This window comes from Anopheles aquasalis, chromosome 2 (assembly GCF_943734665.1).
Source record: "Anopheles aquasalis chromosome 2, idAnoAquaMG_Q_19, whole genome shotgun sequence".
In the NCBI taxonomy this organism is placed as follows: Eukaryota; Metazoa; Arthropoda; class Insecta; order Diptera; family Culicidae; genus Anopheles; species Anopheles aquasalis.
The window spans coordinates 42121095-42135000 of NC_064877.1; the positions used below are offsets into that span (position 1 = coordinate 42121095).

Genomic DNA, 13906 nt, shown 5'->3' on the forward strand with positions numbered 1-13906 from the left:
ACGAATTTAGCTGGACAGTTCTATTGATTTAGAACTCTGAACAGTCTATTGTTCAATACTGATGAAACACTTGATAAAAATTTGAAACAATTCAATATCTCAAGCTGTCTAAATCGCATCTATTGAAACATATATGAAAGTGCAATGGAATGATTTGTTACCAAACAGTACTGGGACAACGCAGCCAACCAAGCCAATCGCACCAAACACAATGGAGGCGCCTCATGACACCGGGCGATTTTCCCACATGTGTCTAACTGAGAAATACGATGAATCGAAAGCATTTCTTCCACTGCATTTTGCCGTGCCGTTTGCCTTTATAATCCCATAAAAAAGACGGGGAAAAATATCATGCATTCATACTCTAGCTCGCTGCTCGCTACCCCCTAAATGCGCGTACAGCAGCTAGCGGTATCAACGTTTTACATCGAGAAACGAAACGTCCTGGCATCCTGGCTGCACCGTAGACACAGCTGCGTCCGACGAGTTTGTCGATGGTTGTTCTATCGAGCGCTTGTTTACAACCCTCGCCTCGATGTGCTTTGAAAATAGATAAACCACGACCAACGCAAAACCAATCGAACCGGTTCGATCGCTCGGAATGAAGTGGCTGGTGACCGCGTATGCAAACACATACACACTCGCAAACACGTGCTCGGTAGGGCGGACAGCAGTGACAGAAAAAGGCCATAAATTTACGATCAACAGACACGAGCTCCCCCCCCCCCCCCCCCCCGGGAGAGCACCTCCACCAGCACCGGTTGTCTTCCATTTAGTGAGCAATTCCAGCACCCTCTGTCTCGGTACCAGCACACTCCGCGGATTCGCTGAGTATCGAGAAGCAATAAAAGAAATAGAAAACCGCTCCAGCTGCTGACAGCTGCGAGTGACATCCGGCGACACAAATATGTTACTTTCATCGGGTTCCAACGATTCCGTTCGATAAAGGACGGTTATGTGCGCTCTGGTAATTTATCACGGAAGGGGAGGAATTTGATCCGGGGAAGGAGGTGCATCCCAAGAATGGATGGTACATTCCAAAAGAGGAATTAATTCCCGGACGTTTGATGAATTTCAGCACCGGATGGTGACGCCACGCTCCGTGAGCTTCCATTTTACATGTTTACATTCGGTGTAAATAGGCGTATCACGTTTTGGTATTCGTAGCGTGGTGGTGTAGCGCCAAGGCTGTCTGCCGATTTACTGTGGGGTATTTTCACTGAAAAGGGTAATTAGTCGAGAGCAAACATATTCCACATTCCGCTAGCCGTTCGTAGGTTTCAATTTAATCAATTCATTTAGTAACTAATTTCCCGGCAGGTAGGTTTGTACAAGATGTCGAAAAGGTGAATTATAGCGAATCATGTTTCTATTTCTAAGTCAATATGTCGCTTCTGAAATTCCATTCATTTGAAATCACTCATTCTTGGTGTATTTTTTGGTGTACCAAGGATTTCGGTTGGTGAATGATTCGGAAAACTACCTGAATCTCAAGCTCAAGTGGTTTCTATAATTGGCTCACCCAAAACTCAATTCAAAATAGTAGCAAACATAAAACGCATTCGCTGTCTTATTCTAAAATCACGTGGCATAATGCACCAGTAGAATGGAGTGCTGGTTCAAAATCCCATTATAAAACGATTGCTCGACAAACACTAGCAGCACCTTTCTGATGGTTCTTCCATAAATTAACAATAGACAGAGCAGACCCAGGGGCTGTTCCAATAGACTTACAACCATAGTTTGAGCTTATGGCAGCTCCATTTAGTGTGGTTCGGAACTTCCGGACAGTTTCAGTAGCATATGCGCGCTTCATTTTATGCCCGAAAGCCAGACGTGCACCGACAGAACATGTGGCCCTCGGTGCTCAAACCTCGAGCTACTCGAGCTACTCCCTTCTGGCTGGGCCCGAGGGCTGGCCTGATTGCGTTCTAATTTTACGGCCAAATGAAGCAATAAAAAGGAGGGAACACATAAAATGAATTTTCCCCGCTTGGCCCTTCCGTGACGTTTGACCTTCCGTCCGTCACGGAAATCACGTGTGCATGCGTGTATGTGTGCATGTACGTGTGCAATTTATGAGAAGAAAGGTTCCTGTTGGCCATTCCGTGAAAAAGAGTGAGAGAGAGGGCGGGATAAAGCAAGAGAGAAGTAAGTCTCGACCTTCCTGCTCTGCTCGGTTCGGTACGATGTATTGGACGGATTGACGGATTGAAAGGAAGGCGTCTACCGTTGTCCTGGAGAATGATTCTTCCTCTGCCTCACTCACGGTCCCCTTCCACCAACCTCCCTTTCTATCGCCCCATTTCACCTGCCCGAACCTTCTGTTAATGCTTTGGTGGTGTGGGAGAGGTCGATTTACCTCATTCATCAATCTCAGACGTGAATGACGGTAATACCCTTTTCTGGCGACGCACCAATCCATCCATCCAGTCCGTGAGGGCGGAAATCCGAGAACGAGGTGGGTGTTCGAAGAAGAAGGACGACCCCAGGACGAGGATCCCTTTCGTCTCCGGTTCCGGAGCAAAGAGTGGCGGCCATTACGCACCGGAGAAATGCTCGGTTCTCGCACGGACAGACCGTAGGAATGTCGGTTTGTCGCTTAGTGGTGGTTCCCACACAACCTGTTGTCACCCCTCCCGCGCCGTCCTTTATCCGGTTTCGTGTTTCATTTGTTTTGCTCCCTTCGCTCCGGACGGGACCCTTCATTCCGTGCAGCGTGGCCATATTGAACATTCGAGACAACTTCATCTCGATTCGATTCGATTCGATTCGAACGAAACGCACGGAAGCCATTTGTTGCATGCCACCGACGGACGGTGGACTGGCGGTGGAACCATAAGGATTCAATTTTCGGGCTCATTTCGTGGAAAAATCTATCAACTCCCTACTCCGATGATGGTGGTGGTTCGGCTGATCGGTTCCGGTCTCTCAGGGCAAGGAGGCAGCGCAGGAAACCGCAGAACCCGAAAACGGACGGCCCTTCCGGTTGAATTGATGCTGAGTTGGCAGCAAAGGTGAAGTGGCACCCGCACTTGGTGGCCTGCGTGGCGTGGGGTGTGGCAACGAAGGCAACATAAATCAATTACCTTTTCACCCAGTGTCGCACAATGGAAATTCAATTAGGGTCCCCGGGTGCTGTTGGGATTCCCTTCTCTCTTCCGCTCTCTCTCTCTCTCTCTTTCTCGCTCTCTCCCTCTGTCTATATCCAGCACGATCCGAGGATAATGAAAATGCCTGTCGGGTTATGCCTCGGACAAACCCCATGCTTGTGTTCGTCCTCATGCCTCCGGCAGTAGCTACCTTATCGTGCAAACTCTCGGGAGAGTAATTATGCTCGATGCTGCACTGGCGATTGGCCGCAACATGATCCAAGGCAACAGGGGCCGTTATGGTAATTTTATTGACTCAAGCAATAATCAGATTATCGGTAAATTAAGCCCGTACTCTCTGTGTGTGCTGGTGTGCGCGCCGGTATGCATGACATTTTGACGGGCTTGTCACCGTGGTGACACCGGTGGACGGATCGTGATCGTGATAGTGACAGTGTGCCGCTGTCGTGGATGAACATCTTGATTGCTGTGCAGAAGTGGGTCGTCGATTGAGAGTGGGATGGTGGTAATGGCCGTCCACTTCCACTTCGTTTTTTTTTCGGGGGGACCAAGCATTTAAAATTCCGCTCTCAACCACTTGGACGTCATTTTTATCATTTCAGTAACTACGAAAGGATGGTGCCTGCTCAGCTCAGGGCTTTTATCGATTTTCTTTGTGTCTCCGCTGTCTTGACTCTTTCGATGGAAGCTATCGATATGTCACTCTCGTCAGCGGCAATCGCGGGGCTGTCAATCATCATGATTTCCGGTCAGCAGTTCATGTGCGGCTATTCGGAGGACGTTGTGCTTCACCCCGAGACCGAGGCACATAACGATCGATATGCATGAGGGCGCTAGTTCGTCGCAGAAGGTTATGATGTCACGCTGAAGACCAGAAATGGAAATTCAACCGAAGATGCTTGTGGGGGGGGGGGGGGGGGGCTGTTCGCCCAGTGCCAATCACAATTGATCGAGGAGAGTGGGGGGGGGGGGGGAGGGTAGCGCGTTTCAAGATGATAATCAGACAATGCTGAGTGCAGCGTACGAAGGGCTGCAGGATCGGGATAATCAAATCAAATTAATAACACCGAGACCCGGCGCATCCGGCGACATGCCACGGGTTATTGATTGATCAAATTAGACAAGGGAGTAATTGATGGGCTGCAGGTAAGCTGCTGTAGGATAGACAATGAATTATTTATTGACGAAGACGTTTCTCGTTCGAAGTTATTACCACAAAATGCTGAATGAACATTTTGGGGGGCGAAAGGGGGGGGGGGCACTATTCGAGGAAAATGATTTGAACAGGAAGGAAGATACTTGTAATTCGATTTTTAACTTTCATTTGGAGCGATAAGATGTTAGATGTTTTGCTTTCTGTGGCTTTTCCATTGGCGATTGGATTTATGATTCAGCTACGCTATCAATTAATAAATTGTATTGAGCGCTTTATAATCAGTCTTCGATTTGATTCTTAATCCAACTGTTGAGTTGGTTTATGGCACCTGCTTTTGGTTGTTTAATGTTAGTTAAATTGTTTATGTTTTTCATACTTTTGGGTATTTTCATTTCAATCATGCATTATTATTGAAGTAACGATAATCTCACTCTTGAGTGATCTATTTAAGTGTGGATGATCTATTTAACAGAATAAATAATCCGTAATCGTTTTTTTAGGTATTTAAGAACACAAATTGTTCATTGCATTCTGCTCTAGCAATTTACTCGCTGCTCTGTCGTTTTAAGCTCCGAGCAATTGATTGAACTCTACGATCAGACTTTCGCCGAGCTCATTTGAAACTTTATAAAACTCCAATATTGAAACTATTTTAATGGTGAATTAATTCCTCACCAATAATACGCTGCTGTACAGTGGCATTCAATACATTATGTGAATCCTTTCAATAGATTTATTGGTTGATTCAAAGGAAACCATCCCAAAAACCTGCATGGCAATGTGGATCATAAAATTATAAAAATTCCAACATCAAAGTACTATCCGAACGGAAGTTCGTGAGCGGCTTAATTGCTAAACGTTATTCTTTCAATCACTTCAATCGTTCAAAGCGGCAACGGTTTCGCTTCGACAAACAACGGTGGTCGTTGGCCAATGAAGCGTAACCGATACCGAGAAGCCGCACGAAGGTGCCTGTTGCATGCTGATGCCATGCCTTCTCCTTTTGGGCTGGGCCGGGCCGGGCCGGGACGACCGGTGGGCTATTCAACTTATCCGCACCTAATTTCCCACACCATTTCCGCGCCGTGGCGCTGGCTGAAGGCGAAGCTTAAGATTCGCTTCTCTCCGATATCCAGCCGCGTCCGTCCATCCATCCATCCAGCCGATCCACCAATCCACCTAATGAAAGCGACCTAATCGTACAAATTGGATCGATTCCCCAAACGAAAAACCGATAAGAATCCGCCGAAAACCCAATCATCGGTGTCGGTAGCGGGCAGGTCGGGACCAGCCGTTCACTTCACTTCCATTCTTACCACTGGCCGTACCTTTTATGGGTCTTGAAATCAATGCTCCGTTGTAATCATTGATTACTAGTCTTTTATAGCATTTTCCAATTTTCGAGCCGTGGCGCCGTGTGTATGTGTTCGGTCCCTCGTCGTGCGGTCCTTTAGCACTTTTGGTTCGTCCGTGATGGCGTGAGGCGAGAAAACGAACCTTCCAAGGTTCGTCGATGGCAAGTCATGCCCGCAAACCGCAGACCGACGGCAAAGCGACCGGTCTGGAGACCGGTCCGTGGTGGGAAAGTTGCTTTTTGGCCGAAAATTCAATCAACCGGTCCGGGCATCGGTCCTGGATCGGGATTGGCGGGAACCCCGGTTGTGATCGCTTTCATCGGCATCATCGAATAGCCTTATCCTTGTTCGGCTCACTCGGCGACTCCATCTGGTCCGGAAAGAGCGGACTTGCGTGGAGTGAAGGCAGTAGTACCAAGGCCATTGCCACTGGGGCACCGTCGCTCTGACACCAAGGAAAAAAAGGACTTGCGGTAGCGTATAAAAGATAGCAGGAAAGGATCCAATGTAGGAGATTGGTGGGAGGGAATTTCCATTTTTCATAATCCGTCCTGATAAACTGATTGCAGTGCCATCGCTCTCGCATGCAAGAAAGGAGTCCTCGTCCAGACAAATTCCCCACAGAACACACACTCTTGCGGTGTGGGCTTTAGGGCTTAAACTGCACAATGTCTCTTGCTCTCTTTGGCAGAGCGTCTGGGGTATTTGTGCAACATTGTTCTCTTGTATTTTAAAAGATCTCTACTCTGACGGCCTCATAAGCGCTTCTTTCCCCGTTGTTTGGCCATTTGGTGACGATAGCTCTATTCCTCCGTTCATCTTCTTTAACACCACATTCAGTACGTACAGATCTATTTTTAGATTAATCTTTTAGGATTGATAAAATATATTCCCTGGCAGAGTGATGAAAAATATGTTTTTAATAGATTTCAAGAACGGAAGAATAAAAATTGCTCGGTTGGGAACGGCTGCTTCAATCAGTTGGTGCTGAAGGAAACACAAAAAGTACAGAGAAAAGACAAAACGACAACTTTTTTTGTATTAAGTATTAGAATCGCTTGAAGAAAACAAAGCAAGAGAATTATTAATTTTCATAAAACTAGGAAAATAAATAATGCTTAAGCAACTTGCTAACTATTGATAATTTAATGCTTTAAAAAACTGTATACCACTGCCTATGATTGCGCAGCCTTTGGCAAAAAGTGGAAAAACAAAATAAACAGCTCAAAATGTGAAGCGATATACTTCACCCGTAAAACAAGGGAAAGTAAACTCCCAAACAAAGACCTGAAAATAAATAAAATAGACATCCCGTATAAATCATCAGTAGACTACCTACGAATGACTTTAGATAAAAGACTTACATACAGCAACCATATTGAAAACAAAATAATAAAAGGGCATAAGGCAATTAGATCACTAAATTGCTTCATGAATAGCAAGACTAAACTAAATCTAAATAACAAATTACTTTTATACACTGCGACAATCAGACCAATCATAACCTATGCATCTCCTGTATGGGCCAATTGTGCAAACACTCACATAAACAAAATCCAAGTAATGCAAAACAAAATGATACTAAATCTGCCGCCTTGGTACAGTACCGTAGATATCCACTCAAGATGCAAAATAGAACGAATAAGGACACATTTAAATAAAACCCAATCGAGGTACAAGAACAATTGCATCTCATATCCCCACAACCTTGTAAAGAATCTTAGCCAATAGGTTAGCATTAAGTGTACAGTTAGTGATAAGGTTAGGTTAAAGATAAACAAATCTGGCAGGTTTTGTAAATTTTTCCTGCACTCAAATCCAAACTCCCCAGGGGAAAACAACAAACTAGGAAACTAGAGCTTTACAATGAAAGTAAATGTCAAAACAAGCGTGGAAAAATTTAGAAATTGAACCCACTTTCCAAACATGCGTTTTGCAATGTTGTCAACAATTGAATTGTATGAATTTTCCAAATAAAGAGACTACTACTACTACTACTACTACTACTACTACTACTACTACTACTGCTGCCTATGTTTATGAATTGATTCATGATCCAATCATGCAATTCACTGCATAGTGCAGCGACATTCAAATCCCAAAAACAATAGCAATTACTCGATTCCAACGAGTGCACAAGAGTAGCAAACAGTCACGGCTTTTCGTCACCGAAAACGATCAATCATTCACTTCACCGGACATTTTATTTCCATTTTCTAGCCCGGACCAAACCTGGCCCGTCTCAAAGTGCTGCGACCACAACCGCGACAAAAACGGGCTTATTAATAAATACTCAACCCGGCGAACCGGCCAAAACCTGGGGCATCTGGGCCCCGGGACAGCGTGATCTCTCGTGAACACCCGGGCATCCAACTAGTCAGATGCCAGACGCTGCATCTATGGTGGCAACTCAACATCGACATGGATTCATCATGAATTTGCCCAGCGGCCGATGGCGGGCCACTTGCTAATATCGTCTCGTAGTTTGTGGTGCCCGGGTGAGGGAGGCCGACCCCGAAGAGATAGAGAGAGGGGTTAACCCTTTGACAATCTGTGGCCCACCTTTCTCGCTGTTTCTGTGCCTAGCGTGCCGGACTAGCTTTTTCCGGGAAAACGGAAAGTTTATCGTTCATATCCCAGCAGCGGCAACATGCCATCGTGCCCTTGGGATGCCTAAAACGAACGACGGGCCGTCCGCCCGACCGAGGGGCCGGACAGATTCGTTACTCCCGTGCCGTTTTCCCCGCAATCCATTTAGTGAAGGAAAATATTGTTTTTCTGGTGAGTCAGAGAGAGAGAGAGAGAGAGATCATTTGAGCCACCTTAGCGAGGAGGGCTTCTTTCGGCACCATTTTCGGTCAGCCAAGCCTGCTCCGGCCAACGGAAACTTTTAGTTTCTCCCCGATGTCCTCTCCAGCCCATATTTTGCCACGTGCTCCAGGGATCTGTGTGTTGCGGTGAGGTATTTTTAGAACCAGATTCCTGCCGCTTTATGCAAGTGGTGGTCACACCGGTCCCGGAAGGCCAGCACGATAGTGATGTAATCGGATTTAAGCCGCCCGGATCGACGCTGACGTCATGCGATGGTATTGCGGTGACTGCATGTCTGTACGACTTACCTGGGGACTCGTTTCGTTCTTTGCTCCGCTCGGCTCCGACTTGGGTCCATCTGGGGATGATTGGAGTGCGGCCGACCGGCAAACGACGATCGAGAAAGAGAAGAAAGAAGACGCAAAACAGATTAACTCCTGTTGCCCAGTGCGGCAGAACCGGTCACCATGATGTCCTCTGTCTGTCTCCTGTGGCAAAATCCATTTGCTTTAGCTCTGCTAAACAGGATGTGACCTCCATTCGGGCGGCTTATCGGTATGCTGCTGCAGCATACACGTCCCAGTACCGGTTACCGGGCCACACGTGCACGTTTTGCAGTCTGCAAGCAAGGTTTTTAATGTTTCCATTTTTGGTGATGCACAGAACTGGGTCAGCGCAGCGATGAAAACAATTGCCAATCAATCGAACCGGAAACTGGGGGAGTGGCGGCGTTGATGACGTTGGCATGGCATGTCCCCGCCAGTACCCCTCCCCGTCAATCAATGGCCTAATCCAGCTTCTGGGGCTACATTGTTCCATTGGCAGTGTTTTGATGTTAGTTTTGTTCTTTTTTCGTTTTGAATACTCCATTTCCAATTTCCTCTCACACCTCCTCCACTAACAAACCACAAACATTGCCATGCCGTTTCCCGCCGCGCTTACTGACCACACATCGTACACCAGGATGATGATGACGGTGGTGATGGCGCCCGCACAATGATGTTGGCGATGGTGGCACTCTGTTAATTAACAAACTAATTTCAAATTTCCCCATCAACGAGCGCCCCAGGCGATCGTTGTGGGTGACTACTTTTGGCTTTTGATCCCGTCCTCACCCCTCTTTTACCTTCCTAGGGGCCGATTTTCCCCTTTTTTCTACCGGCTACCAGGCGCCTCCATTCCCCGAACGCACGTGGCGTGGGTTTAGAAACTCCCGTCAACCCCGTCAACATCCTGTTGGTTTTGTCCGTACCGTTGGACGCCTTTTCGATCACACACATGCATTAGAATAATAATGGAATGTCTCGGTGTCACTTCGGTGAACAAAACTTTTCACATTTTTGCCTCAACCCGCGGGGTCTCGGGGAGGGGAGCTGCTGCTGCTTTGCGGTACGTAAATACGACAGCATAATGACGGTGGTGGTGGTGGTCCCTGGCCAAACGATGCCACGCGTCTGGCATCTCAAAGGATAATTTTACGCTCCGTCCACCCGTTCGGTTCGTTTGCTGCCATGCGCTTTCGCTCAATCTGTTTCGATCATTTTCAGTTTCCAAGTGCAAAGTGTCTACCCTAGGATCATGAAAGGGCTGGCCAGCACTTGCCATCTTCTGAGACTGTGGCTGTGGGCCCCACAGCTCCGGCTTGAGCTGGCCACGTGCTCGAGAGCCGCGACGTGCCGGTGCACGCCATCGATCCCAGCGGACGAATAAACATTTCAAATCACGTACCACCCCCGGCAGGCCGGGAGGGCATGGCCTGGGGGGGGGGGGAGGTGATGGAAAACACTTTTCCTCTTTTACCAGAGCCTTGCACACACACTCACACACATATACACATGCACGCACATTCTGTTGCACGACGTTCGCTCACAACGCTCGCTCTGTGCTTCATCGGACGGAACCTAAGGAAAGTCAAAGTCCAAGCGGGGCGCGTACGATGATGATGATGATGATGCTGATGATGGATAGTTTGCCCCGGGAAAAGTTAGCGTCTCAACCTCAAAGGCATCGGTCGCGCGAAATCTGTTGACTCAAGTCCACTTTCCGGGGGGGGGGGGGCGTGCCAAGGCATCCGTGGCCGACAGTGAGCCCACCCAGCTGGCCCTCGAAATGGCGAGAGCGAGATCGTGTTTCACTGAAGCGTGACGCCGTGGCAATGGCCATCCCACCGGCGATGAGATGACGGTTTTTGATTTAATGACGTGGGTTTGTTGGCTTAAACGGGAAGGAAACTGGACGGCGGTTGGCTTCTTCATTGTCTGCATCGCTCACTGTCGCGTTGGATTAGAGTTGAGACCGATAGCGTCGTCCTTAGTGTGCGCGAGTATGTGTGCGTGGGATGCAAACTGCGAGGCACTCGGGAAGGGCCAAAAGTTGATCAAAGAGTTCAAGGATTATTTGGTCAAAGCAGAGCTTATGCTTCGTGATCTTGAAGTCTCGAACTAAATCTTCTCCACGTGCCAGCCGCACAGTCGCACCATAAAAAAGCTCCATTTCAACCGCTTCGATCGTTGCCCAAGGTAACGCTCCAACTTCGTTGCCAAGACGTTCGCCTGGACGCAATCGGATCTGGACCGATGACAATGTTACCGCAGCAATTTACTGTCCGTCCGATTTACTGCTGGTCTGTTCTCTTTCTCTCTTTTCTTCTCTCTCTCCCTCGCTCTACCTCCCACCCTTTTCCCCGTCACTGATAAGGCCTAGAAGTAACTTTTAATGAGATCTCCGATAGGGGAAGGTGGAGGGGGTGGTTTGGTGCAGACCGCACAAGGGATGATTGATTCCTGGTAGAAAGAGAGAACACACTGTCTACGGTGGTAAAAGTACCTTGCTAACGGTCGTCCCCCCCCCCCCCCCCCCGCAATGCGCTCTCCCAGTTGCCGCGATAAATCATGTTTTTATTTCGCTTCCAAACAACGTTCAACGCTATTCGGTTAGCGTAGCCTCGGGTGGTACGCGAGGTACAAGCGGTCGAAAAGGACGGTGGAGTTGGAATGGTGGGCGGTTGGAAGCGATTGCTCGTCATCGTAAATATACATCCGTTGCCGGAGGCAGTTGCGAAATGATTGCCGCAGCAAATCGCTTTCGCAAACCAGGCAACACCAGCACCACCATTAAGGACGGGTTATGCTAGCATAATTTACCTTTTTCATGCGAAAACTTTGCGTGCACAGGATTGGTTGGAGGAGGATTAGAGGGGTTGCCGTGGTTGGTTGAAAGTTTCTCGATCGTTAATTGAGTTTTGTGTACCGGTCTGAACCTTCTCCGGCTCTTGCGCCCATTACCTCTGTGGTTGTGCGTCTATGTTTGTGGTGTCTGGTGTCCTTTTTGGTGGAATTGGAACTCGCTGGTCTGTCCTTGAGCTTCTCGATCCGCCTACCTAATGAAGTGCAGAAGTCTAGGCAACCTTGGTCCAGCTACCGATACCGCGGTGTTGATTAGCGAGCGCTGGCTCACAACGGAACGAACGGAACCAATTTGGTTTGATTTGATTTTGGCCAGATGAAGTGCCCCGTGTCCCTGGCCATTCCCCGGACAAACGTTCGTTAATACCTTTCATCCCCTCGAACAACGGGGGCAGCGTGCTTTCTGACCAATTCCAGCTACCTTCCGGGGGATGAGGTTGAGTAAAAGATCTTTCAATTAAAACTTTTCGATTCACTCAGACACACATACAGGACACAGAACACACCATCTACTGTGTGAGTGTTTGTTGTGCGCTCGCTCGCTGATCGATGTGTTTGTGTTCGTGTTGCTTACGGCAAAGGACACGAACTGTTCATCGATAAAACCTTTTCCCTTCGGTTCCTGGCTTCTGGCTTCTAGCTTCCGTCGTTGGATTGCGTGGTGGCATCCTATTTGGCATCCCCCTGGATGCCACGCGAACCACACCAAGCGTGCTGATCGCCATTCTACACGAAACCAAGCATTAGCAAAGTCCGATGCGATGTGGTCGCTCGGGCTGCTTTTGCCGCGTGACTTTTTCTGCCCCACACTCCCTTCACTCGTTCCCCTGGTAAAGGTGGCGCTAGGCGCAAGGGCCACAATGGTCTGCCCGCGCACACGACGCGACGCGCTCCAAAGTGGTTCGCGGTTTGCTATAATTAATTTTAATCGCTGCGCCATCTCACCACTTGGCGCTGGCTCTGGTTGGCTCTCGTTGGCTTGCTTCCTCTGCTCTCCCATCTGTACGGCCGTCTGTCTCGACTTTCTTGTGGTTTTCAGCACCCTGACGCCCTGAACCCCTAATAGCCTAGCATCTACTTGTGCTGCTGCTGCTGCTGCTGCTGGTCGTGTGGTAATTGAATAAAATTGTAATGAGCGTTTTAATTCACTTTAATTAACGGCACAATTCGTAATGGCGGAGGATGGAGGAGCGTCGGTTCGCACACCAACCGCTGCCTATCACACGCTAAGGTAAGCCAGCCAGCCAGCCAACCAGCCAGCCTAGCAAAGCAGCAGCCTCTGTCCGTTGGCCGCTGTTGGGGTTTTGGAAAATTAATGCCGTAAATGAGTTATTGTGAAGCGGGTCAGGTCACGAACCAAGCCTCCAGATGGAGGTAGCCCCGGAAGGGAAGGTAATCGGATTGCTGGGTAACCGGATTTCACGGTGGTGCACGATCTTCGATCGGAATCTCCGCTCAAGCGGCAATCGCCAATTTGCATGCCCATCGCGCACGCCACTCGGCACGGCACGGCACTAATCGATGGAAAATTTTGTTCACTGGTGCGGGTTGTTGTCATCCACCTTGAGCTCGATTGGAAAATGGGAAAAAGCTAATCATATTTCAAACCTCTCCCCGAGGCGACAGGAATTAAAGTTAATAAATGCGTTTCCTGAGCATGCCTTATCACATATGTGTTGCCAGCAACTTGCCAGTTGTTGGCGAAGTGATTAATTAGAGAAATCAGAGAAGGAGAGAGAGAGAGAGAGGCCCACCATCAACGAGCAAGCTCGCATCGCCGCAAAACAACTGATTGCACAACACAAGGAGCGAGCGATTGCATACATCATATCTTCCTACCACGGAACGAGGCGAGTTCCGCGCCAGATCCAGCTGCTGAGTGGTTGGGCAGGAAAAAATAAGTTGATAAATTGCACTCACTGCGCACCACGAAACAAAAGCGCATGGAACGGAGATGGAAAGCTGCAAAGTGGAAAGAAAATAATACACGAAGGATAAGGTCCCGGTTGGCGGGGAGTGGAAGCAATGTTTCCAACCGGTCTCGACCACGTCAATGAACTTCATTCTAAAGGCGCCACGGTACCTTCACTTTATGCCGCTTTACATTCCGCCCCGAGCTCGAAGCTCGAGAAGAAGCTCCAAGGAGGAAGATTAATGACTGACAGTGGAGGCGGGTTCGGCGGAGTCAGAGGACTTCTTGGCCAGCGCAACGCGAATTCGTCGCCCACCCATGCTTCACATACACATGGATGGTGGTGGTGGCTTTTGAATCGCTTGCACATACAT

The 13906-nt window shown here is 48.4% G+C and overlaps 1 protein-coding gene across 5 annotated transcripts in view; it reads right to left on the reverse strand.

The window, feature by feature from the left end:
- LOC126569531 (uncharacterized) overlaps nt 1-13906 on the reverse strand; it is a 43738-nt gene that overhangs the window by 8898 nt on the left and 20934 nt on the right. For all 5 annotated transcript variants that reach the window (XM_050226690.1, XM_050226692.1, XM_050226691.1 and 2 more), the window contains one exon: nt 8744-8793. In XM_050226690.1, coding sequence (XP_050082647.1) covers nt 8744-8793 — 50 coding nt within the window. The remainder of the gene's footprint in view (nt 1-8743; nt 8794-13906) is intronic.